The 24,058-nt window shown below is 39.4% G+C and overlaps 3 protein-coding genes across 4 annotated transcripts in view; 1 reads left to right on the top strand and 2 right to left on the bottom strand.

The window, feature by feature from the left end:
• The window catches only part of LOC309495384 (NACHT, LRR and PYD domains-containing protein 3-like), a 211,012-nt gene that overhangs the window by 134,731 nt on the left and 52,223 nt on the right, over positions 1-24,058 (top strand). The window lies entirely within an intron of this gene.
• LOC309495424 (uncharacterized protein) overlaps positions 2,856-24,058 on the bottom strand; it is a 53,614-nt gene continuing 32,411 nt past the window's right edge. Inside the window, exons 6-7 of the mRNA XM_082165204.1 lie at positions 3,469-4,087; positions 2,856-3,111 (exon numbers count right to left, since the gene is read on the bottom strand). The gene's annotated coding sequence lies outside the window, so the exon portion shown is untranslated. The remainder of the gene's footprint in view (positions 3,112-3,468; positions 4,088-24,058) is intronic.
• On the bottom strand, positions 11,789-17,387 carry LOC309495471 (uncharacterized protein). 2 transcript variants are annotated; one of them, XM_082165282.1, is made up of 5 exons: positions 16,268-17,387; positions 15,596-15,763; positions 15,106-15,457; positions 15,043-15,069; positions 11,789-13,352 (listed from the first exon to the last, which is right to left on the bottom strand). In XM_082165282.1, the coding sequence occupies exons 2-5, from the start codon at positions 15,761-15,763 to the stop codon at positions 13,348-13,350; spliced, it is 552 nt and encodes a 183-aa protein (XP_082021408.1). In that variant the 5' UTR covers positions 16,268-17,387; the 3' UTR covers positions 11,789-13,347. The 2 variants fall into 2 exon arrangements, with proteins under 2 accessions (XP_082021408.1, XP_082021407.1); XM_082165281.1 differs by having other exon boundaries at positions 15,043-15,457; positions 16,268-17,383.

Here is a 24,058-nt window from a genome sequence, read left to right as displayed (position 1 = left end):
TTGGGCCCACAAACACTGCTCAAATCCACAATTTCTCAGACGCTAGTCAAGATGGGTATGGCGTTGTGTCGTATCTCTTGTTGACAAATGACCGGGGTGAGAAACATGTATCATTCTTGATGGGAAAGTCCAGAGTCACTCCACTCAAACAGATTACGATCCCGAGAATGGAGTTGACAGCAGCGACTGTTGCAGTCAAGATCGATCAGATGTTGAAAGAAGAACTTGAACTTCCCCTGATGGAGTCAGTCTTCTGGACGGATAGTACAACAGTACTGAAGTACATCGAAAACGATGCCCTTCGTTTCAAGACGTTTGTGGCAAACCGTGTCTCTTTCATTAGAGAAGCGACTACATCTTCTCAGTGGAAGTATGTCAATACCTCACAAAATCCAGCAGATCAGGCTTCAAGAGGTTTGAAGATCCAGAGCTTCATAGAACGTAAGAGCTGGTTTCAGGGGCCTAGTTTCCTGCGAAAGGGTGTTGAATGGCCGGAACAACCTGAACAGTGTCCTTACCTGACTGAAGATGATGTTGAGGTGAAGACGTCCGCTGCAGTGTCATGCACAAACTCAAACGAGTGCACAGATCCACTGAACCAGCTCGTTGAGTATTACTCCAGTTGGCATAAGCTGAAAAAGGCGGCAGCCTGGATTTTGCTCTTGAGAAGGATGTTACGACACTTGAGCGAGAAAAGAAAAGAGTTTGAGCAGAACATACAGCAAAATGAGAATGATCCAGAGAAATGTAGATCTATAGTTGAACAGCAAATGGTGATGTGCAAGAAGAACCTGGAAAAAAGAAAACTCACCGTGGAAGATCTATCCAGAGCTGAAATTGAACTGGTTAAATACAGTCAGAAACAAGCTTACACAGAGGAGATACAAGCCTTGCAGTTGGCAAGTTCCCGTGTGAAAAAGAACAGTTCTATCTTCAAACTGGATCCATATTTGCAAGATGATGTGTTGAGAGTAGGAGGACGTTTGAACAGATCGGCGATGCCTGAGGAGGCCAAGCATCCTGCCATTCTGCATAAACAGCACAGAATAGCTCACCTCATTCTCCACCACATCCATCAAGAGTGTGGACATGGAGGTAGGAACCATGTCTTAGCCATATTGCGACAACGGTATTGGATACCAAGAGCCAATGCAGCAGCAAGAAAAGTGATTTCAGAGTGCAACCTCTGCAGAAGACTGCATGCAAAGGTAGGAGAGCAGAAAATGGCGGATCTGCCACAAGACCGTCTGCTCCCTGACAAACCACCCTTCACCAACACGGGTGTGGATTATTTTGGACCTTTCGAGGTCAGAAGAGGACGTGCAAAGGTTAAGCGTTATGGAGTGCTCTTTACATGTTTAACTGTCAGGGCAGTGCATATAGAAGTAGCCCATTCTCTTGACACCGATTCATGTATTAATGCCATACGGCGTTTTCAAGCCAGAAGAGGTCAAGTGTCAATTATTCGTTCTGACAATGGCACGAACTTTGTCGGCGCTGAACGAGAGCTGCGTGAGGCATTGGCAGAGCTGGATCAGTCTCGTATCAATGAAGTAATGATGAAAAAGGGTGTGCAATGGATTTTCAACCCGCCTGCTGCGTCTCACCACGGCGGTATCTGGGAGCGACAAATTCGCACCGTGAGAAAAGTGCTGAGCTCTGTTGTGAAGCAACAGCTCTTAGAAGATGAAGGACTACACACTCTCCTATGTGAAGTTGAGAGCATCATCAATGGGAGACCCTTAACCACGAACACAGATCACCCAAACGACCTTGAGCCGCTGACGCCCAATCATCTGCTTGCGTTGAAAACACAGCCTAGTTTTCCACCTGGTGTGTTTACTAAGGATGATGTCTACGCCCGCCGACGCTGGAGACAAATACAATATATGGTGGATCTGTTCTGGCGAAGGTGGACTCACGAATACTTGCCGCTTCTGCAAGAACGGCAAAAATGGCTCGGCTTAAGTAGAAGTTTCAAGGTTGGAGATGTCGTTCTCGTCGCAGATTCGTTTCTGCCAAGAAACTCCTGGATGTTAGGCAGAGTCATAAGAGTGATACCTGACTCCAAAGGCGTTGTCAGAAGTGCTGAGGTTCGGACGAAGATCAGTATCATTCAAAGACCAATAACTAAACTTTGTCTGTTGCAGGGAGAAGACTGAAGATAGAAGAGAAAGACTTGAATAGAGTACAAATTACCATTTGAATAGTCTATGAAAAGTATTTAGTTGTCAAGTATGTTAATACTTTCCAGTTAACGTTTACCTTAAATACTTGCCTATGAAGAAAAGAAGATTCTTGCTAAAAGGAATTAAAGAAAGTGTTGAATGTAAGAGTTTAAATGACTTCAGTTTAAGTTTAAGTTGATAATTGATATGTTAAGGCCTAGTCAATTAGGGACCGGGATATGTTGAAGCCATTTCTATGGAAGTAAAAATATTTTAGTTTATTTTGTAAAACCTGAGAAAACCTGTGTTGCAAATAAAACGTAGAAATTGGAATGTAAACAGTTAACCAGTGATTTAGTATAATGTAATTTGATTGGCTGTTAGATTTAGTATGAAAGAAATAGTACCCGCGAAACAGTCAGAAGCCACTGGACTTTGGAGCAACACAGTCTTTTGACCTACACGTAATTGTACATTTAATTTGTAAGAAAAGTAAATATCCTAAGTTTTAATTTTTTATGTTTTTGAGATTCATAATTAAACCGTCAAACGAAGAACTCTGGATTCAAGACTTTTATTTGACGTTTCGTGTTGAGTACAAAAGAACTTTGAAGTCCTAAGCTAGTGAGTCATACTTGCTGCGCTCACAATAGGCCTATGCATTTGTAAGGAAACATTATTGGGTATTACAGTTAATAGTAGGCTAATAATAAAGATAAGCATGTATCAGACAATGATAATATTTTATACAAAACAAAAACATCAACACAGTCCAGCATCAGACAACAGCAGTGCAGCAGAAAGTTGACATGGGTGTCGACGCTTGATAAGGCAGAACATTCTCCCAGACCCAGACGGTCCAACATCGTACTGGTTCTATCACCTGCAGACGCGTAATAATCTTCGGAAACACTGCCATTTCTCTGTCCACGCTCCACTTCATCTGCTAGTGAATTTAACGCTCGTATCAGCTCTGCCACCGCCGTGTTTCCTTCCAACACCTCAAAATACGCACCATAGCGTATGTTTACCTGTTGCCCCGCCTTCACGCAGTGATTGACAGGGCGGGACGGGCACGTGATCGGCTCAGAATCATAGACTGTAAAAAATAGCTCAGAATGCATTTTCAAATTGCACATTGAATTTTGCTACATTCATTGCGGGACACTTAATGGAAATGCAATCGCAAGTGTCTTGACTGAGAGTGTAAATGCAATTAAGAAAAAATAACATTTAAATTACAATTTTGCCACAGTTTTTGCTTGAACATGTTAAACATATCTAAACATTTCTGTAATACATTTTAATTTTAATATTGCAACTTATAAAGCGTTAAAAATATGTATTCAATGTACATACTAAAACTAGTGTATGAAATGGAAAATGTAAATTTTATAATTGAATTTTCATTTTCATTTTGCACCAAACATTGCACAAATGATGGGAAAATTAAAATTGAAATACAGAAATGCATTGCCATTTTACATATTGCATTGTCATTTTGCATATTACATTTCAAATTGAATATTGCTACCCATAAGCTTCCATAGACAGGAGAAAGCGTGCGCAGATCAGAGGCGCGCTGTAAATTAGGTTACATGTTCCAAACGCTCTCGGTTTGAAATAAATGCTGTTCTTCACTTTCTGTTGATCTGTGAATCCTGAAAAAACACTGTATGTCAGATTCCACACTTCTTTAAGCAGCACAAGTATTTTCAACTGTGATAAGCAGCAAATTCTTGAACAGTAAATCAGCATCTATTTCTGAAGGTTCCTGTGACACTGAAGACTGGAGTAAAAGCCAATAAAATGGAGATTTGACTGAAAATACATTTGAATATTCAAATAGAAAACAGTGATTTTTGCATTGGAATAATATTTCACAGTATTATTGTTTTTGCTGTTTATTACTGCAGCCCCTCCAGCAGAACACAGGCAAGAAGAAATGAAGCAGGCCAGTCACAAACTTACACACTCCCTGAGACAAAAAGAGAGAAACACAATAAACTTACATTTTTAATTGCATTACACTGCTTTATTGTAAATTAAATTGTATTGTACGTTGTTATGGCAATGGGCATTTTTGCATTCGACATCCGCGCTGTACACGGTAGACCAATCACAACAGACTAAGCTGTCAGGCCAATCAGAGAAGAGTAGCTTGCGGAAAGGAGGGATTTAGAGAGATTGATTCATCTGACGAGTCGTTTGAGAGTCATTGAAAATGTGGTGATGTGCAAATGTATATTATGAGACAGTGAAACCATTTTTTGACCTTTGATGCAGGTAAACCTGTTGTAGGAGACTCCAAAACAACATTAGGAAACTTTAAAATAGCATAATAGGAGCAGCTGTCCAGTAAAACACCCAGATTTTTCACATATGGCCTAATATAAGGTGCTAAAACAGAGATTTAAGTTTGGTCTCCTTTGGACATTCTAGTTTTAGGTATTTTACAACCATAACGTCCCTGTAACACTGCAAGGTGGGGGTTTTTGACACAACCTAAAAATAATGACATGATGAAGCTATGATGATTCTGGAGCGGCGTGTTTCTTCTGGTGAGTCTTAAAAACCCATTTAAAAGAGAATCTCTCGCCACAGATGGAGCAGCGGTAAGGTTTCTCTCCTGTATGCCATCGCACATGGACCTTCAGTTCACTTTTTGTCACAAAATTCTTGTCACAAAGTGAGCATTTAAAAGGTTTTTCTCCTGTATGAGTCTTCTTGTGTATTTGTAAGCTACTTGAATTAGTAAAACTCTTCCCACAATCACCACAGTGATACGGTTTCTCTCCAGTGTGAACTCTGATGTGAACTTTGAAAGAAAATGGACTAGCAAAGCTCTTCCCGCAGTAGGAGCACAGGTACGGTTTCTCTCCGGTGTGAGTCCTCTCATGGGATTTCCAGTGAGTCGAATGATAGAAACGTTTCTCACAGTGTGAACACTGATACGGTCTGTCATCAGAATGTATTTTTTGGTGTAACTTCAGAGAACCGGAGTTTGTAAAGGTTTTCTCACATTCACTGCACTGATACGGCCTTTCACTGGTGTGTGTGAGTAGATGTTTCTTCAGACTGGTTCCGCATTTGAAGCTCTTCTCACAGACGGGACACTTGTATGGACTCTCATTGCTATGTGTGAGTTGATGGCTCTTCAAAGCGGATCTCTGGTTGAAGCTCTTCTCGCAGTGAGGACAGTTGTACGGCTTTTCACCAGTGTGGATTCTCTTATGCATTGTAAGATGTTGTTTGGTGCGGAAATACTTGTCGCACTCGCTGCAGTGCAAAGTCTTTTCACTGTGTGTCTTTATATGAGCTCTCATATTATAAGGAGTGGTGAAAAAATCCTTCCCGCACTGTTCGCAGCGAAACTCCTTCTTCTCGCTGTGCTCTTTTGAATGACGTTTCTTCTCTTCTGCCGTAGGAAAGCTGATGTTGCATCTCCTGCAGGTGAAGTCTTTCAGTTCTTTGCGTTTTCTCTCACTTTTTGCTAAATGACCCTGTTTGCTGAATGTTTTTCCACAGGAGAAACTCTTCACTGTCTGTCGCTCTTTGGATGTAGAGGCAGTTTCTCCATCAGATGATGAACCAGCGATGTCTTCTGAAAGGAGCAAAATGGGCATTAAATATAGAACTTTTATACTAAAGCTAAATGATTAGTCAAAATAAAATTGTGTTGGATCTGAGAGTAGATCGGACAGAGATGATTTGTTCAAACGGAACAATCTAGGACCATAAATGAAGTGGGTAGCATCTAAGCTAACTAACAAACTGGACCGCTGTAAACAACAAACCCTTGTAAGATTCAACTTAACCCTCTGAGGTCGGAAAACGCGCCCCCGCGTTTTGCTGGATTTTCTTCACATTGTAGTACAATAAACTTAAATTACTCCGTCATTTATGGTTATACAGAAAAAAGAAATATAAAAAAAGAATCTGTGATATTTCTACTTTTGTATGTGTCCACTTACAATCAAATCAAAACATTGTGCTTTTGTAAAATAAAGAAAATAAACAGGGTGTGCGTTCTGCCTCTCCGTCACGGTGAACTTTTTTTTCTTGAGCACGTCTATAAACTGAAACAAAACTCAGCGAATCCTTCTCACACATTTATGAGCCATATACCTTTATACACATTTAAGTAGGGCTGTCCCCGACTATGGATTTTCATAGTCGAATCAGAATCGTCATGTCTTGCCTATAGTCGACTAATAGTCGAATCATGTTTATGGGGGTGGGGGTGGGGGCGGGGCTTTAACGTTTCAAAGCCGCGATGTACAGAAAATCGCACAAAGATATAGAAGAAAATGTATAAAAACATTTTTGATCAATAAAACTAAGAAATAACATAAATAACTCCAGAAAGGCCACACTGCAGATTTGCATTTCACATGCAAATCAAATTAAATCGGCTAAATTACCTGTGCGAGCAGGCCAGCCTACAGCACAACATCGATGCACCGAAAAAATAAACAATTAATTTACTAAATTAAATTAGAACAGAATATACCTTTCTAATAAATAAAAATACAAAACGAAATAAATCAGAATCAAGTCACAGGATGAGGAGCAAATGTGTGCAAAATGCCTAAAGTGCAGGGGAACATATATTCAAAACACAAGCCACAAATAGTTAGATTAGATAACCCTGACAGATTAATAAATAAAATAAAAATAAAGAAATTATTAAAATAACGATAGTAGCCAGAATTTTCAACTTTGTCTTTTTAACTGCAGAAACAACAATAAATGCAAAACTGGAGAGGCAGTCTTTTTAGCTAAAAATGTTCACAGCATCCAAAAATAAAATTAGAACCGGCTGAAAAGTTTTGAAATCCCTTGTACCCTATACCTGACCGAGAGAACAAATCCTGAAAGTCTTTCACTCTGTCTGTCCGTTGGAGTCTTTTCAAATTGTGCGCGCGGATAAAATACATTCTAACGTCTATGCGTGAAACATGTTAACGTTGGCCGGCAGAAGTGCGATCATGGTTTTCCTGATGCTAAATCCAGCCTTGGAGAATATCCTTTCTGATGGTGTACATCCACACTTTAGATTTTCTTATCCCAGACATTGTTAAAGATTTAAATCCTTGCCGCCAAGACGCTCCTCTGTCGGTCACGGATTGAAAGTGAAACTTAAATCTGTCACAGGGTGTTTGGATTTATTCACGCACGTTAAAAAATATTTATTAAAAGCTTCTTTCTTTGCACATTTTTATATAAGGTGTTGCTAGATATATGGTGAATATTATACTATTTAGACCCGTGTTTACTGTTAAATACTGTTTGTGGATATCTGCTCAAACATAGATATGTATAACCATAATGTTTAATATTTTGGAGCGCGATTGCGTTTGAAAGGAAAAATGCACCAAACATTAGGCTTTATGTTTTTACTATTATCTCATTTCATATCATCATAACGAATGGAAACATTTGAAGTAACATAAGATAATCAATATATTTTTCTCTAGCATTGTTACTGAAATCTTTTGGAAGATTTATAGGCTGCTTTGTAAAATAAAATTATTTTATGCAGTACTGCACATAGCTTATGCCTACAAGGCACAACAAATATGGTGTTCTTTATATTATATATTGTTGGAAATATTGTGTGTGTGTGTGTGTGTGTGTGTGTGTGTGTGTGTGTATTCTGTGAATTTTAAAAAGCAATTTTAACCAGAAAAATCTAAAATGTATTCCCAAAATCGTGCAGGCCTAGTTTCTCTTGATACCAGTATGTTCACTTTTTTCTTTTCTTTCAGGGACCAGATGCAACTGAGTCCTGCTGACTTCAACATTCACATGAGTCTCTGTATATGAACATGGTAAAGTGAAAATCAAACACCTTGGAAATGGTATGTACAATGTTTTTAGGAATGGCACAAAGGTCTCTGTCTTTGGATCATTGTTTTCAATGTGCTCTTTTGTCATTTGTTGTGTATTTTTGGATTATGTTGTGTTGTAAATAAATCCAAACAATCTAAAAGCCATTCTTTTTTAAATCTCCTCATTCTTTGTGCAAGGTTGCTCTGAATGACAGGGCCTGATCGCTCCTAATAGGGCAGTTAGGGGAGTGTCTTTGTCTTTCTCAGGTGTTAAAAGCTTACATATTAATGAGATGATCACGCCTCTTCGAATATGGCTTTGTCACACAAAACACGTCTTAGAAATTTTAAATCAATATATTGTCTTATCTGAATGAGCAGTCAGGGTGATTTTCACATAGTTTTGGAGCAAATATTCTGGGCTACGTCATACAATTTTCAAAAGTCTTGTGAAGAAATAATCAGTATGGGTTTCATGGCCTTATTTCAGTGACAATTTTTTGTATTTTCACAAACCACGCATAAATGTCATTATCTCAAAACTACAAACTTTTACATACATGCTGCTGATATATTATTGTAGCAGAGTTTGTGCTGAATACAGTGTAATTAGACTTTAGCCATGAAAATGTCACTAGTAACAGAAAAAAACACAAATGTCAGAGCATGTCAGAACACCTCCAGGCCCAGAAAACAGCTCAGACCTCAGAGGGTTAAAGGTGCAGTCTGTAAGAATGACAACTAGTGGTCGAAATAGGTACTGCTTTCCAATTCTAAATATCGGAGATCATCGTTTCTCCTGCCACCTGCTCCTCAGACTCGACAGCGTTCACACGAGGTGCCAGTTTGAGCACACGTAACAGGAACGAGCGCAATGGACAATGCCTGGAAACGCACATTTCAAAGTAAAATAACTGGCTGTAGAAGTGTTTTTTCAGAGAAATGATTATGTGAACTTAGCATGTTTCCTCAATATATGCAAACATATTATGGCATTTTTATGCTTTAGTAGAGTGAAAAAGTTACATACAGCACCTTTAAGATGTCAACTTTTGGCAGTTTGTAAAAGATAGATTGGTTTGGAGAGGGCACAGCTTGAGCCCCACTAAGAAAATACCAAGGGTTGTTTGACCACCCAAGACACCTTTGGGCCTTATCATACCCTTCATACCCTTAATAATCTTTATCATGGATTGCTCCTGTCTGTCTGTCTGCCTTGCTGCTGAGTGGTTTGCATCTGTATGCTCCGTATAGCTTTCTGTTTTGAATCTTTATTTACTATCATTCCTTTGTTGTTTATATTGCTAAATATAACTTACTCATCACCACGCATTAATCTGATATCGCTACCTTCAATCTAAATCCTTATCACTAGCACAATACGCTAGTAATTCGCTAGCCTGTTAACGTGCCATCCGTGCCTGCAGTCTTTATTTATTTTTTCTCGTGCACGCTCGTGCCATTCGTGCCTGCCGTCTTTATTTTTTTGCTGACGCCTTTTACGAGTCAACAAACACGTGAGTCATGTCTTCTCTTATTGTCACTTGCACTTCGTATCACATGTATAGTATTAGCCTTCTCTGTCAGCACAGAGGGCTTTTCATGTGATAAATGCAGGGAAGTAGTCAGGCTGACGGAGGATAGTATATTTAATTGAGGATAGTAAGAGTGCAAGGGCTTTAGATACTGCTTTGGATGTGACTAGCTTAGTGAACTCTGTACATTGTTCGGTTCCGGCTACAGAGCCCGCGCAGCAGGGCAACTGGCTGACCGTGAGACGCTGTAGTCGCGGGACAAAACACTGCTCTTCCGTTCCGACTACCATAACAAATAGATTCTCCCCACTCAGTGAAACACCCACTGTGAATCCTGTTGAATGTGCCCTAGTTATTGGCGATTCTATTACACAGAATGTGAAAATAGAGACACCAGCCACCATAGTCACATGTTTGTTGGGAGCCAGAGCACCTGACATCAAAGCAAATTTAAAAGTGCTGGCTAATGCTAATTGTAAATTCAACTTTGCCAGTCGGAGATCACTAAAATTAACGTTAAAGAGGTGTGTGAACTCGCAAGTACGATGTCAGGCACTGTAATTTGCTCTGGCCCCATTCCTGTTCGCAGGAGTGATGAGATACTTAGTAGATTGTCCTCACTCAATGGCTGACTGTCTAAGTGGTGTCCGCAGAATAATATAGAATTCATAGATAGGGCTCGGACGGTATGGATTTTTTCTTACCGCGGTTGAAAACCAAGAAATTCGGTAAACCGCTTTAAACCTTAACCCCCTTCCCACCCTCCCCCAGTTTTTTTTTTTTTTTCTGCGACGTTGCGGCTGGAACAACAAATGGATAATTCACCTGGAAACAAGAACGTTCAAACTGTGAACATACAAGTGTATTCTTTGACAAAGATTGTTAGTAACTCAGTAGCCTATGTATTTTTAATAATGTTTAAATGGTGTAATATTTGTGAATTTGATTATGTAGCCTACTTATCCATTTACTTGCAAGTGCCATCAAGATTACTCTCTGGTGCTGTGCACTTGCCGCGAGGGTTGACAAACACGGTCTTCACGTGAGAGAATTGTGTTAAATAAGCACGTGCAATAAAAAGCTGAGGTCCTGCTTTTGGGGCTTCAAATTATAGGCTATAAGACATTTGCAATATAATTGGGAGTCTGCACAGGGTGTTTATTTTTAAATTGACTTTTTTGGCTTGAACGCGGCATCTGTCGAAAATAGACCAGGCGCCTATCTTTAGCGAAGCGGCGCGGAGAGACGCTTCTGAAACGCGCCGCGTCGTGGCTGGTGTAAACACAAGCATTGACTAGAGTGGGCGCGATCAGCTCCGGTTGCCGCGTCGCAGCCGTAACGCGCCACAGAGTGTAAATAAGGGGTTATAGTCAATAGCCTACGAATGGAATGTTATTATGTGTCATGGAACATTGCGCTCCCCAACTTGCGAAAGGTCGGATTTGCTCCATCTTTTGATGATAAGTTTTGTTTAGAAAACCTTGAATCCATGTAAGACACAATGTTATGTATAACAATGTAGACACAATCCATGTCATTAGAATCATTGAATCCATGTCATTAGACACAACGTGAACACATGTGAAGGCCAGTGTTTATTTTATTTTATTTTTTTGCGGTGATGACGGTGATGAGCTCAGACCCGCGGTAGGCGTCACGTGACCGCGGTATTGCGGTAATGCGGTAACCGTCCCAGCCCTACTCATAGACAATTGGAAAAGTTTTTGGGGCAGACCTGACCTGTTGAAAAGAGATGGTATTCATCCCTCCTGGGATGGTGCTGCTCGTCTCTCTAGTAATATGGCACATAGTCTTAGAGCTCAAACATGAATTGAGGCCCAGGTCAGGAAGTAGACAGACTGGCTAAACCGACCGTCTGCTAGCTGTCTCATGTCACCAAGGTCAGATAAATCCCATCATTTAGAGACTCTTTCACCTAGATACCATCTTATGAGACTCAGAGACTGTGTCTGTTCGCCGAATTAGGAAATACAAAAAACTCCCAAACCCATTTAAGGGTAATAATTTAATTGATGTTCAACAAATAAAAAACAGATATAATACGGATGAACAAATGATAAAGCTTGGGTTGCTGAATATTCGATCCCTTACTTCAAAACCACTTATTGTTAATGAGAGGCGAGATGACGACAGCGCTGCGACGTCCAAGTCATTATTAAACATTGCAAGATGGCTATGGATTAACATCAGTGGTTTGAAACGGCTTTGGCCGCTACAATGAAAGATTTAGACTTTTTCTCTAAAAGAGGAACAGAAGACGGCGCTCAAATCGTTCCTTTGCAAGAAGGGTGTTTTTACTGTTTTGCCGACCGGATACAGTAAGAGTATAATCTACCAGTTAGCTCCACTGGTAGCTAAGCGATAACTTGTTGTGATTGGTCGTAGTGTTATCCAATTGCGTGCAGTGAGATTTTCAAATGCATGCTTGGTGCCGCCCCTCGAGCTGGCCGATTTTCATTAGTCGACGCCAGACCATTAATCTATTAGATTTAGGTCTGGATTTCCAGGCTATGTTACAAATATATGTTACAAATATGTTAGACCTATCACTTCTGCCACTAAAGATTGCTTTATTAATAATCTTCCTGATCAGTTTCATCATCTCAGGATCCCAGATAGCCTAGAAGAACTCGATATTGCTACAGAAACTTTTAACTCTCTCTTTTCCACCACTTTAGACACAGTTGCTCCTTAGTGCTTAAAGAATATTAAAGAAAATAGTCCAACGCCGTGGTACAACGAGCACACTCGGGCCCTTGAGAGAGCAGCCAAGAAAAATGGAGCGCAACTGGAAGAAACCAAAACTAGAGGTATTTCGCATTTCATGGAAAGTGAGCTCGATTTCATGCAGAGAGGCCTTAAAAGCTGCTAGATCTGCTTATTTTTCAACCCTATTAGAAGAAAATAAACAAAACCCTAGGTATTAATTTGAAACAGTGGCTAAACTAACGAAAAAGAAAGCTTCAAGCCATGACGTTTCCAAGCAGCACAGCAGTAATGACTTTATGAACTTCTTTACTAACAAGATTGATAATATCAGGGAGAAAATTATAACTATGCAACCGTCTACTACAGTATCGCATCAGACAGTGCTTGTAGTCTCCTTGAGGAAAAATTATTCATTCATTGCTATAGGAGAGGAAGAATTTACTAAACTCGTTAAATCGACAACATGTATTTTAGACCCTATACCGACTAAGCTACTGAAAGAGATGCTTCCAGAGGTCATAGATCCTCTTCTTAATATCATTAATTCATCTTTGTCATTAGGATACGTACCAAAAACTTTTAAGCTGGCTATGATTAAACCGGTTCTTAAAAAAACACAACTTGATCCTACAGAATTAGTCAATTACAGGCCGATCTCGAATCTACCTTTTCTGTCAAAGATATTAGAAAAAGCAGTATCTTCACAACTATGTTCCTTTTTTAGCAAGAAATGATATCTACGAGGATTTTCAGTCAGGATTTAGACCATACCATAGTACTGAGACAGCTCTCATTAGAGTCACAAATGATTTGCTCTTATCATCCGATCGTGGTTGTATCTCTCTATTAGCGTTACTCGATCTTAGTGCTGCATTTGATACTATTGACCACAACATTCTTTTAAATAGACTCGAAAATTATGTTGGCATTAGTGGAATTGCACTAGCATTGTTTAAATCATACTTATCTGACTGTTATCAGTTTGTAGCAGTAAATGAAGAGATGTCTCATCGATCACAAGTTCAGTATGGCGTACCACAAGGCTCAGTACTAGGACCGCTGCTGTTCACTCTGTACATGCTACCCTTAGGAGATATCATTAGGAAGCATGGCATTAGTTTTCACTGTTATGCTGATGATACTCAGCTCTATATCTCTTCAAGCCGCGACAAAAATGACCAATTCACAAAATTAATGGAATGCATAGCTGATATAAAAAAAACTGGATGACTAGTAATTTCCTACTACTTAACTCTGAAAAAACAGAGATTTTAATTATTGGACAAAAAAGTTCCTCATGTAATAACCTAGAATAACCTTGTCCTGCACGCTTAATAAATAAATTACAGCTAGTCCAAAACGCAGCAGCTAGAGTTGAGCGAGCTCTTAACGCATTATAGTCCTTCACGTCTATTGCGATCTTAAAATTCCGGCTATCAATATCATATCCGACTGCTGGCGGTAGATCCTTTTCCTATTTAGCACCAAAACTTTGGAACAGTCTTCCTAACATTGTCCGGGAAGCAGACACACTCTGTCAGTTCAAATCTAGACTAAATATACACATATCTTTGGCCTAGCGTACACATAACACATTATACACTTCTATACTTCAATGTTAGGCTGCATAGTTTAGGTCAGCCGGAACCCGGAAGACTTCCCATAAATCCTGATGAACGTCTAAGGATGGCGTCTACGCAGATATTAGTCTCTCGGTTTATCCCGAAGTTTACCGCAGTCCGCTGGATCCAGGCTGTATCCAGATCTGATGAAGGACCTACGCCTGGACATGACGACAACGCAGTCCTGAAGTATCAACGCTGTAAAAAAGTGTAAAACGCTGTCGTTTTATCTGTAGAGAGTCCCCACGTAGCTATGCGGACGCGCTAACTAACATCGGTGTTTGTGCAGAGGTTTGCGCAGAGATAACTGATAATCTTTTGCACCTTGGAACCTATTTTCCGGGAGTGCATTCTCGAGCCACCAGGCACTGTTTTGTGCGAATGGGCGACCGGAGCGCATTGAGGGTTTTCTATTAGAACGGTGTCGTGTTAGCGGCCCCAAAGTTAATAACTAATGATCTGATCTTCGCAACGGAAGTGAATCAATCAATCAAAACTAACTTTAGCTGGACAATAACTTTATCCTAGAGCTGCTGTAAAGCCAAAACAATCTCTGTTATTGTAATTTCCTACTATCACTGTAAAGCTGCTTTTGAAAAAAATCATATTGTTAAAAGCGCTGTATAAATGAAGGTGACTTGACTTGAGGCCACAGTGACACCTTGTGGTGGACCAAACGATACGTACAGGAAAAAAATTACTTAAGAGATGGGCAATATGGCCACAATCTTATATCCTGGTTTAAGTTACCCTAACTATATGTATTTTTGGTGACCCTACATAGTCCGTAAAACATTGTCCGGTCGGGATTTCTAAAATGTCTTGACACACATGAACAGAAGCTGGATGTTCAACAGATCTGATAAAAGATACTTTGACATGGAAGCATGTGAAATTATCCCCTATGAGTAGCGTAACTTTGTTTTAAAAAGTGGTTGGGACAGGTGTGTGTGTGTGTGTGTGTGTGTGTGTGTGTGTGTGTGTGTGTGTGTGTGTGTGTGTGGGGGGTGGGGGGGGGGGGGGGGTATATATCTTTATCATCTTAGCGTCTTAATGAATTGGCAGAATTCGCTACAAATGCTGCTCCACATGAATTTCTACTAATTCTGTTACTTCAGCATATCTGGTCATAAAAGAAAGAAACATACTGTACCTGCAGGAACAAAGTCATCATCATCAATATCATCATTCTGATCTTCATCCTCATCCTGAACATCATCATCATCATTCTGATCTTCATCCTCATCCTGAACATCATCATCATCATCAACACCCTCATTCTGATCTTCCTCCTCCTCCTCATGGCTCTGTTGTTGTTCCTCGGCTGTGGTTTCTTCTCCTCGTCTCTCTATCAGGTTCCTGCAGTCCTCCAGTTTGACGGAGCACATCTTCATCTGCTGTTCTCCAGCGTTACAGTCAGAGGTTTGATCAGCGGATTCATGATCCTGAGCGTCAGTATAACACAGTAAAGTGAGGTTGAGATCTGAGTCCTGTGTGTCTCTGGATCTCCAGACTGAATCCTGAGCTTCTGCCCCATCAGTCACACACACTGAAACCTTCTCCAGATCCTGACAAACACATTATAGATCAACAAAAATAAACAACAACCAGTTGATATTAGCCTCGTTACTGAGGCATCAGAAGTGAGAAGCTAACAAAACTTTGGTTTGATTGAGCTGAAGGATGGAATGATGAGCTGCTCAAACCTCTCTGTTGGGTTTGTCTCCTCTTTCTCTCAGCTTTGCCTCCAGTGACGCCACCTCTTTCTTCAGCTGACAGATTTCAGTGATGAAATCCTCAATATCCAGCATGGACAGATCAGTTCCTACTGATTTACAGCAGATCACATCCATCTGTGCTCTCATGGTCAACATCTGAAGACAAACATAATTATTTCATGAGGAATTTGTAATGAACTGACACTGATTTAAACTCAAAATAGCCTATTTCAGAGAATATTAATTCCAGATTTAAGTGTTTAGGAGCATTTATGTTTAGTTTCAGTATTGAACCAGCACTGTGCAGGGATATTATCAAATAGTATATGACAATATTACATGTACTACTCATTTAGTAATATAATAAACATGATATTGTCAGATTTCTACTCATTTCACACAAAATCGTGAATCTAGCATTGAAAATTACCCACTGTGTTGGTATAGTAACTGTTTACTACAAATATCATTGTTAAAACATGGTTACTGTAGAAAAAAACATGACGTCATTTGTTATGGTTACTGTAGCAAAACCATAGCTATTTTTCATAAGCCAAGTTAGCGTGGAAAAGCTAAATTTAAGTTAATTAAAAACTAGACACATAAAAATAACAAGCCAACAGCTAAAACGCATATATATGTAGAACAGATTAAACTCACCGTCTGAATGCTCCAGTCTTTCCTTCTTCAGTGGTTTTACCAGTAGACTAAATAACGTCACAGCGCCTCCTACAGTACGAGCGATGGAGTAAAAGAGTAGAGTCTTCACCAACCCTAATTTCTCTGATTAAAAATATTAACATATGTTTTACGGAATTATTAAATAAAGACGATTGTTAAACAAATGTTAGTCACTCAGGCTTTCTGTGGAAAACAAGCACATGCAGTAAAGGAAGGTTTAGTAAAAATCATTATATAAAAAAAATATTTTTGAAGACTGGGGTAACGGCCAATCAAAAGCTGCTTTGACTCACTGAAAAAAAAAATACATTTGAATTTAGATTTAATGGAAAACAGTAATTTCAAATGATAATATTTCACAATATTACTGTTTTTGCTGTTTATTACTGTACCCCCTCCAGCAGAACACAGACAAGAAGAAATGAAGGCCAGTCACAAATACACTAACGATACAAGGCTTAATGCAAATGGGTGAAGTGTCCCTTTAATACAAATATGTTTAAAACATAGTAAAACATGAGGGCATTTGTTATGGTTACTGTAGCAAAACCATGGTTATTTTTCATAAGCTAAGTGGGCAAGAAGAAGCTTAATTTAAGTTCATTAAAAACTAGAGACAGACAAATAACAACAATCAGCTAAAACGCATAAATAATGTAAAACAGATTAAACTCGCCGTCTGAATGCTCCAGTCTTTCTTTCTTCTGTGGTTTTACGGACGAGAGCAATGGAGTTGGAAGAGAAAGAGGAGATCCGACTGGATAGAAGATACGAATATTATCATATTTTTACCTGATAATTGACTAGCTGCACGTGGCCGCCATTTTGGAATTCGGATCAGCGAGTGTACGCGTAGACACTTCCGGTTTCGCATTACGCCCGGTGCAGGGAGCCGGAGAAAGCCGAAAATTATCTTTTATAGTTGTTTATAGAATCAATTATCACTTAAAATACTACTAAGATCCATAATACTAACACACGAGCCAATGGCAATTAAATGCACGGATGCATAGTCAGATTAATTAATGAAATACAACTGTTCACGGACAGAAGATTGTATTTGACTCATGCTGCATACACATACGCAATGACAATTATGCCTACTGTAAATATAGAGTTACAACTAAGATAAGAGTTGTTTGCATAAAATGCAGTGTGAACATTCAACTCGGTCACTGTTGTCTCTCGCTCTCGCTGTCAGATCACCGGAAGTACTGGCGCGCACACTCAAGTTCGAACGTCAACGGTCGCCGTAAAAAATATAATAAATATGTAATATAGTAGGCCTACACATAATTAGCAAAATACTCTCTCTCTCTCTCTAGCTCTTTTTTCCAGCCAAAATAACGTGCTATATAGCCTATCATGGTCATTAAATGGCTTTCCTGAGGCAAATGTTATGTGACATTGTTCTCCAGCTGTTATACTGACCTTTGCGCGGTTGAAAAACACTGATTGGTAGATATTATGTAAGAGGAATATACATTTCGGTACGTTGCGTGAGAAAATGGATGTGTGGCGCGAGAGCGCGTGAGTCTCACGGTCAGTGCGTGAGAGTGGGCAGCCCTCTTTTACTTCAGGCAGTGACTGGCAATGAGTCTGATCTTCAAAAGAGACAAGTTTACTAATAATAATCTCGAATTTCCCCGGCGGAAGATAAATTCTCTGCTGTGATTTTGTAGATGGACCGTTTTGAGAATACACGAAGCAGAGTTAAAGAGCAAGCAGGGTCGGCAGCAGAAATGTAAACGTTGGATGAATCATATAATTTACGGGATCGTTAAGATTTCCTACTTTTGACGACACAGCACACAGCGTCCACTCAACAAAAGTAGGAAACTGTTGCAGTCGCCGGCTGGATCTCTTCAGTTAGTCAGTAGAAGCCGCTCGCGTTCTGCCACCCGGAAGTATCTTGGTGCCTATTGTTTACAAACATTCTGAAAAGGCCTATAGGCAGTATCAGAGCCCGTCTATGGAGAGCCTTGGCACTTCCTATTAGCCCCATTGTATCGATCTTGGTTGCAGTTCCATTAGAGTTCCACTGGAGGTGATCGCGGGCGAGTGCAGACTGAATGGGAGTCAATGGGGCTTGACGGCTAAATTCGTCTCTTTCACCCGATTGCCGTTGAGAAATATCAGATTTTATTGTAGGTTTTGCAAGTTCAACATGGGTTATAGGTCGAAAGTTTTTCTTACAGGTTGAGTTGTTGTTGTCCATAACACGCTAGCATTCTGCTAATGAACGCTGATTGGTCAGTGAATGACTGATTACGACCAGAGATACCGCTTGATGGCATCGTGGCATCCGAAGCGGGACCAGAAACAAACAAAACAAAAACTCTTCTAGCACATTGTTAAGTGCCTCGCAATAAACGTATTAACACCGTGACTGGAACTTAACGTGTCTTTTTATTATTCACCCACATGTCATGTTCTTCACTTCTCTTTCTATCATTACCGTCTTACACACAAGAGCTCCCTCTAGTGGCTTACTATAGAACACCACATATCCCTCTCTCTTAAGAACAAACATACCGTAACAGTGACTCATTACCAGGCCCGCACGGAATCCGCGCCCGCAGACTCCCGCAGAAACCTCCGCAGATTTCCGCAGTTTCCCCCGGATTGTAGTGTCCGTCATTGACAGGCTACAACCTGCGCGCGCACGCGATTGTGAGGGGGTAGTAGGCTGCGCTGATTGATGTTTACATTTTATAATGAGAGAGTGAAAGTTGAACATGTCTAAAATAAAACTGAACGCGGTGGAATTAAGGAAACGTCACTTGTCTGTAAAAATCACGGCACAGGACAGAGCAAAAGAATTTGCAAACGATTTTTATGAAGATGGCGGAGTTATGTTTTGTAAAGCCTGTCAACACTCCGTTGATTACCTGAGGCGACAGACGGCACTGGAACATCTCAAATCCGCTCGCCACACGAATAGAAAGGGGAATGCTCTTGGCAAGTTTATTTAAAGTTTTATTTTCTTTGTGTTGAAAAATAATAAAAAGTAATCATGATGAGAACAGTGCTGGGTGGTGTATGATTTTGCTACCGCAATACCGGCGCAAAGCGTAAATAACTAACGTTACTCTGTCTCACTGCCGATTATAATATCAAATCGCTATATTGACTAGTGTCTGTGAATATTAAAGACTGCTATTAAAGTCTGATAGTTTTGCGAGTCTCTGTAAATGAGTGCCGCAGATTTACACTACACGACGTTCAGCATTTCATCATCAGATACAACAAAGTCCTTCTCTGGATGACTCAGAAACCCGTCAAAATAAAAGTTCGGTTTAACTTGATGAATATTAATGATCACAGAAATATACTAATATTGTACAATCGAACGTGCTTCTCAAAGTAATATTGATAGGCTAATAGTACTATATTTATTATAAATGTTTAAAGTAAAATCAAACCATTTCACATTATTTTATTTAACCAGTAAACCTCTGTTGTGCAACACTTTTATCAGTTTATTTGATTACAAACCTTTTGATAATACATTTGTATTTATGCTATGTTTTTGTAATATATGTACTTCTGGAATAAACATAAGCAAATATAAAGGTTTAGTAAAAAAAAAAGAGAGAGAGAGAGAAACAATACAACTAACCAGCTTCTTAAAAATACCATAATGCAGTTTTTTGTCATCAAACAACCCAGCACTACAATATTAACACGTTGTATAGTGCTTTCATTCAATGTACTATATATTGCTATAAACAACAATACATCTAAATGTGTGTGTGTGTGTGTGTGTGTGTGTGTGTGTGTGTGTGTGTGTGTGTGTGTGTGTGTGTGTGTGTGTACACGTACATTTATATATACATACACACACTACCGTTCAAAAGTTTGGGGTAGGTATGATTTTAAATGCTGTTTAAAGAAGTCTCTTCTGCTAACCATGGCTGTGCTTATTTGATTAAAAATACAACAAAAATCAGTTACAGTATTAAATATTATTCCACTGTAAATCATCTGTTTTCTATGTAAATATATAAAGAGTAATTTATTCCTGTGATCAAAGCTGAATTTTCAGCATCATTACTCCAGTCTTCAGTGTCACATGATCCTTCACAAATCACTCTAATATGAGGATTTGATGCTCAAGAAACATTTATGATTATTATCAATGTTAAAAAACGTTATTTACATTTTAATTTCAGGATTCTTTGATGAATGGAAAGTTCAAAAGAACAGCATTTATCTGAAAAATTATATTTTGCAACATTATAAATGTATTTACTGTGACTTGTGATCAATTTAATTAATCCGTGATGAATAAAAGTGTTGATTTAGGGGAGAGCGGGGCACAACCTAACGCTTTTTGACTTTCTCAGTTTGTGTAAATCTACTTATGGTTCAGTGTATTTATTTTTTCCCACATTAATTTCCCACATGTCTAGTACAATTATGTGGTTTTGTTTTATTAATACAGTATATACTTTTTTCTTGACATACCCCGAAAGAATGGAAGTGAAATGTGACAACATGCCCCATAGGTGGGGCACATTGTAACATGTGTGGGGCACATTGTAACATGACATATGACAGCTTAAAATGTTATCTGATCTAATAAAAAATATATACAAAACAAACTAAAATATTTTCTAAATAAAATACAATTAAAAAACGTTTTCATATAAAATAATGGCAATTTTTAATAATTAAATATAAACAAATGTTTTAGTTTTGACTACGAACACATGAAAACACATTTCTGTCAGGACCACTATCGTCATATATGATTGACAATTAGCATACAATTTGGATTGGCGGTATGGTTCCGTTCTGGGCGAGAACTCCCAGCGCATCCATGCAGCCTAGCATGGATAAGAGCAGGGAGAGCAGCAATAATCCCCCTTGGGGTAAACAGAACAGAACCAACATGAATGTATTGCAGATATCATTAATTCAAGATTTTAAAGTACGACATAATTCGAGAATTTATTCTGATTCGAAGGGAATCAGAATGCCAAATTCTGACTGACGAGAGGAGGAGCTGGGGAGGGAGAAGGGTAATTCGCTCCTGAGAAACGCGATAGTTGCTGATAATAGTGAAGCAGCTTATATATGTATACGGTGATAGGCGTCGTATTCCTATAGGTAGACGTGGATCAGCTGATAGTCACTGATGAGAGCTTGACTAACATGACCTGCCAGAACTAACGCTACGCTTGATCTATACAACATAGTTCAAAACAAATAAATAATTAGTCATTTCTGAACATTGACTCTAAGTCTTTATTCACCTTTTTCTCACGTTTTCCCAATAAAATTAATAAAAGTATAGAATATAATAGCATATTTCTAATAGGGGCACATTGTAACGCAGTGTGACAACATGCCCCCGCCTGCACAACTGGGGTTTAAACCCTGCTAGTGTCTTCTGCTAGTTAGCGAAGCATTAAAGAACTATCTCAACTGTTAAATAACATCTTGGAGATTAAAATAATATCAGATTTGTCTTATTTTAAATAAACACAAAAAATAGAGATGAAAAATTAACTTAAGTAAGAAATGTACTTTTGCTATGGTTTAATAAATGTCAATGGATATCTTCCCAAAAAAATAATAATTTTGGCGGATTTTTGGAAAACAGCTGATTTACATTGGAATAATATTTAATACTATAACTGATTTTTGTTGTATTTTTAATCAAATAAGCACAGCCATGGTTAGCAGAAGAGACTTCTTTTAAAAGCATTTAAAATCATACCTACCCCAAACTTTTGAACGGTAGTGTGTGTGTATGTATACATACATACATACATACACACACACACACAATCACAATCACACACATACACATACACATACACATACAGTGCTTAGCATAAGTCAACACACCCATGCTAAAGTTGACTTAAAAGAGGAATACAAAATCATCTTTTGGAAAACTTAATGCCTTAATCAATAAAATGAGGAAAACTCTAACCTTCAAGGGCATCAATTCTCTTTGTGAATGAATAATGTATCGTAAATAAATAAATGTTCTCCGGATACTATGCATCCTGATAAAGTTCCCTTGGCCTTTGGAATTAAAATAGCCCCCTCAAATAATAAAATACTTTTTTACCCCCCAGCATCATTCAGAACACAGACATTGGCCTCTTGTATGTCTAAGACTCCATCTACAGCTGAAAGAAAGGAGTTCATTTATGATTTCATAAAGACCTTCATTGAAGCTGACATCCCTCTGGAAAAAACCTCTAAATTTTCCTCATTTTTGCAGAAGTACTGCAAACAGGGAGGGTCAATGCCAGCTCCATCTCACCTACGCTCTGATTATCTTCCACACTTATTTCCTCAGTATTTGGAGGACATCAAACAGGCTGTACATGGAAGTCCTGTTTATGTAATTGCAGATGAAACAACAGATGCTTGTGGACGTTGTGCTCTTGCTATTCTCCTCCAGCCAGTGGGCAAGCCACCTGTTGCAGCAGATCTCATTTTTTTGGATCGGGTTAATTTCAGCACCGTATCGCAGGCTGTCATCTCCTGTCTTAACTCCAACAACATTGATTTTAATGATGTATGGGCTTTTGTCACAGATTCTGCCAGTTATATGAAAAAAGCATATAACACGATTCTCTATGGCCTCTTTCCCAATGCCGTACATGTCACCTGTCTTGCACATCTTCTGCAGTTAGTTTTAGCAGTGTTTCCAGAGACATTTGAAGAACTGAACCGGATGTGTGGTTTGGTAAAGCGTGTTTTCTGCCAGTCACCCCAGCGTCGTCTTGAATTGAGGGCCTTCATGATGCAGCAGGGTCTGTCTCCTCTCATGCCAGTGTTTGCTGTCCAGACAAGATGGGGTTCCTGGATAAAAGCTGTGCAATATCTGGCAGAAAACATTGATATTTTGCATGGCTTCATCCAAACGCTGCCACTGTCCTCTAAAGCTGTGCGGGATCTTAGAGTTCTGTTAGAGGAGAACGGAAAACTCATGAAAATCCAGGCCACCTTCATCGTTGAGCATAGCTCCGATATACTTGCCACCCTGGTCAAGCTTGAAGAAACCTCCAGACCCGGGGCTGCCACCATCTTCAGTCAGCTAGAGGACCTCAGCATGCTGTTTGAGTATGGGCGCACCGCAGAGGCTGAGGACTGGCGTCCCCGCACCAGAGAGCAGATGAAGGAGTTAAATGACGATGAGCGGTACACTTGTTCTGAGATGTTTAAAGAAGCAATGGCACAATGTTCTACCAAGCTTCAGGCTGTGATGGAGAGACATCCTTCCACTGAACTATTTAAAGCCCTCCCAATCTTTGATCCAGCCAAGGTATCTGGCTTAAAACCTGATATGAAGAGTTATGTCCAAGTTGTCCCTGCTTTGAGCAAGGTGTCTGCAGAGGAGTGGCATCGCTACATCTGTATGGACAAGAGTGATACAGGCGAGGTTAGTGCAGTGGAGTGGTGGGCTGCAAGGGAAGATCGAATGCCAACACTTGCCCCACTGGCTGCACTATACCTACATCTCCCCACTACTTCAGTGGATGTGGAGAGACTTTTTTCCCACTATTCTTCTCTTCTGACACAGCACAGACGCAGCCTAACCGAGGACAATGTTAAGATGATGCTGATTGCCAAATTCAACAGCAGAGACTCAAAATAAGCTCCAAACACATTCAGTAGCTTTTCTGATGTCAAATGACTTTTTCTGATGCTAAATTAGTAGTAAAATAGTAAATTAGTGGGTTTTTTTTATATATGAATGTATTTATTAATATATTTATTTAATTACATTTTTATGTATTT

Source organism: Leuciscus leuciscus (genome assembly GCF_965113295.1).
Source record: "Leuciscus leuciscus genome assembly, chromosome: 3".
Lineage (NCBI taxonomy): Eukaryota > Metazoa > Chordata > Actinopteri > Cypriniformes > Leuciscidae > Leuciscus > Leuciscus leuciscus.
The sequence above is the reverse complement of the archived record's forward strand: the minus strand, read 5'-3'. Positions and strand labels throughout refer to the sequence as shown.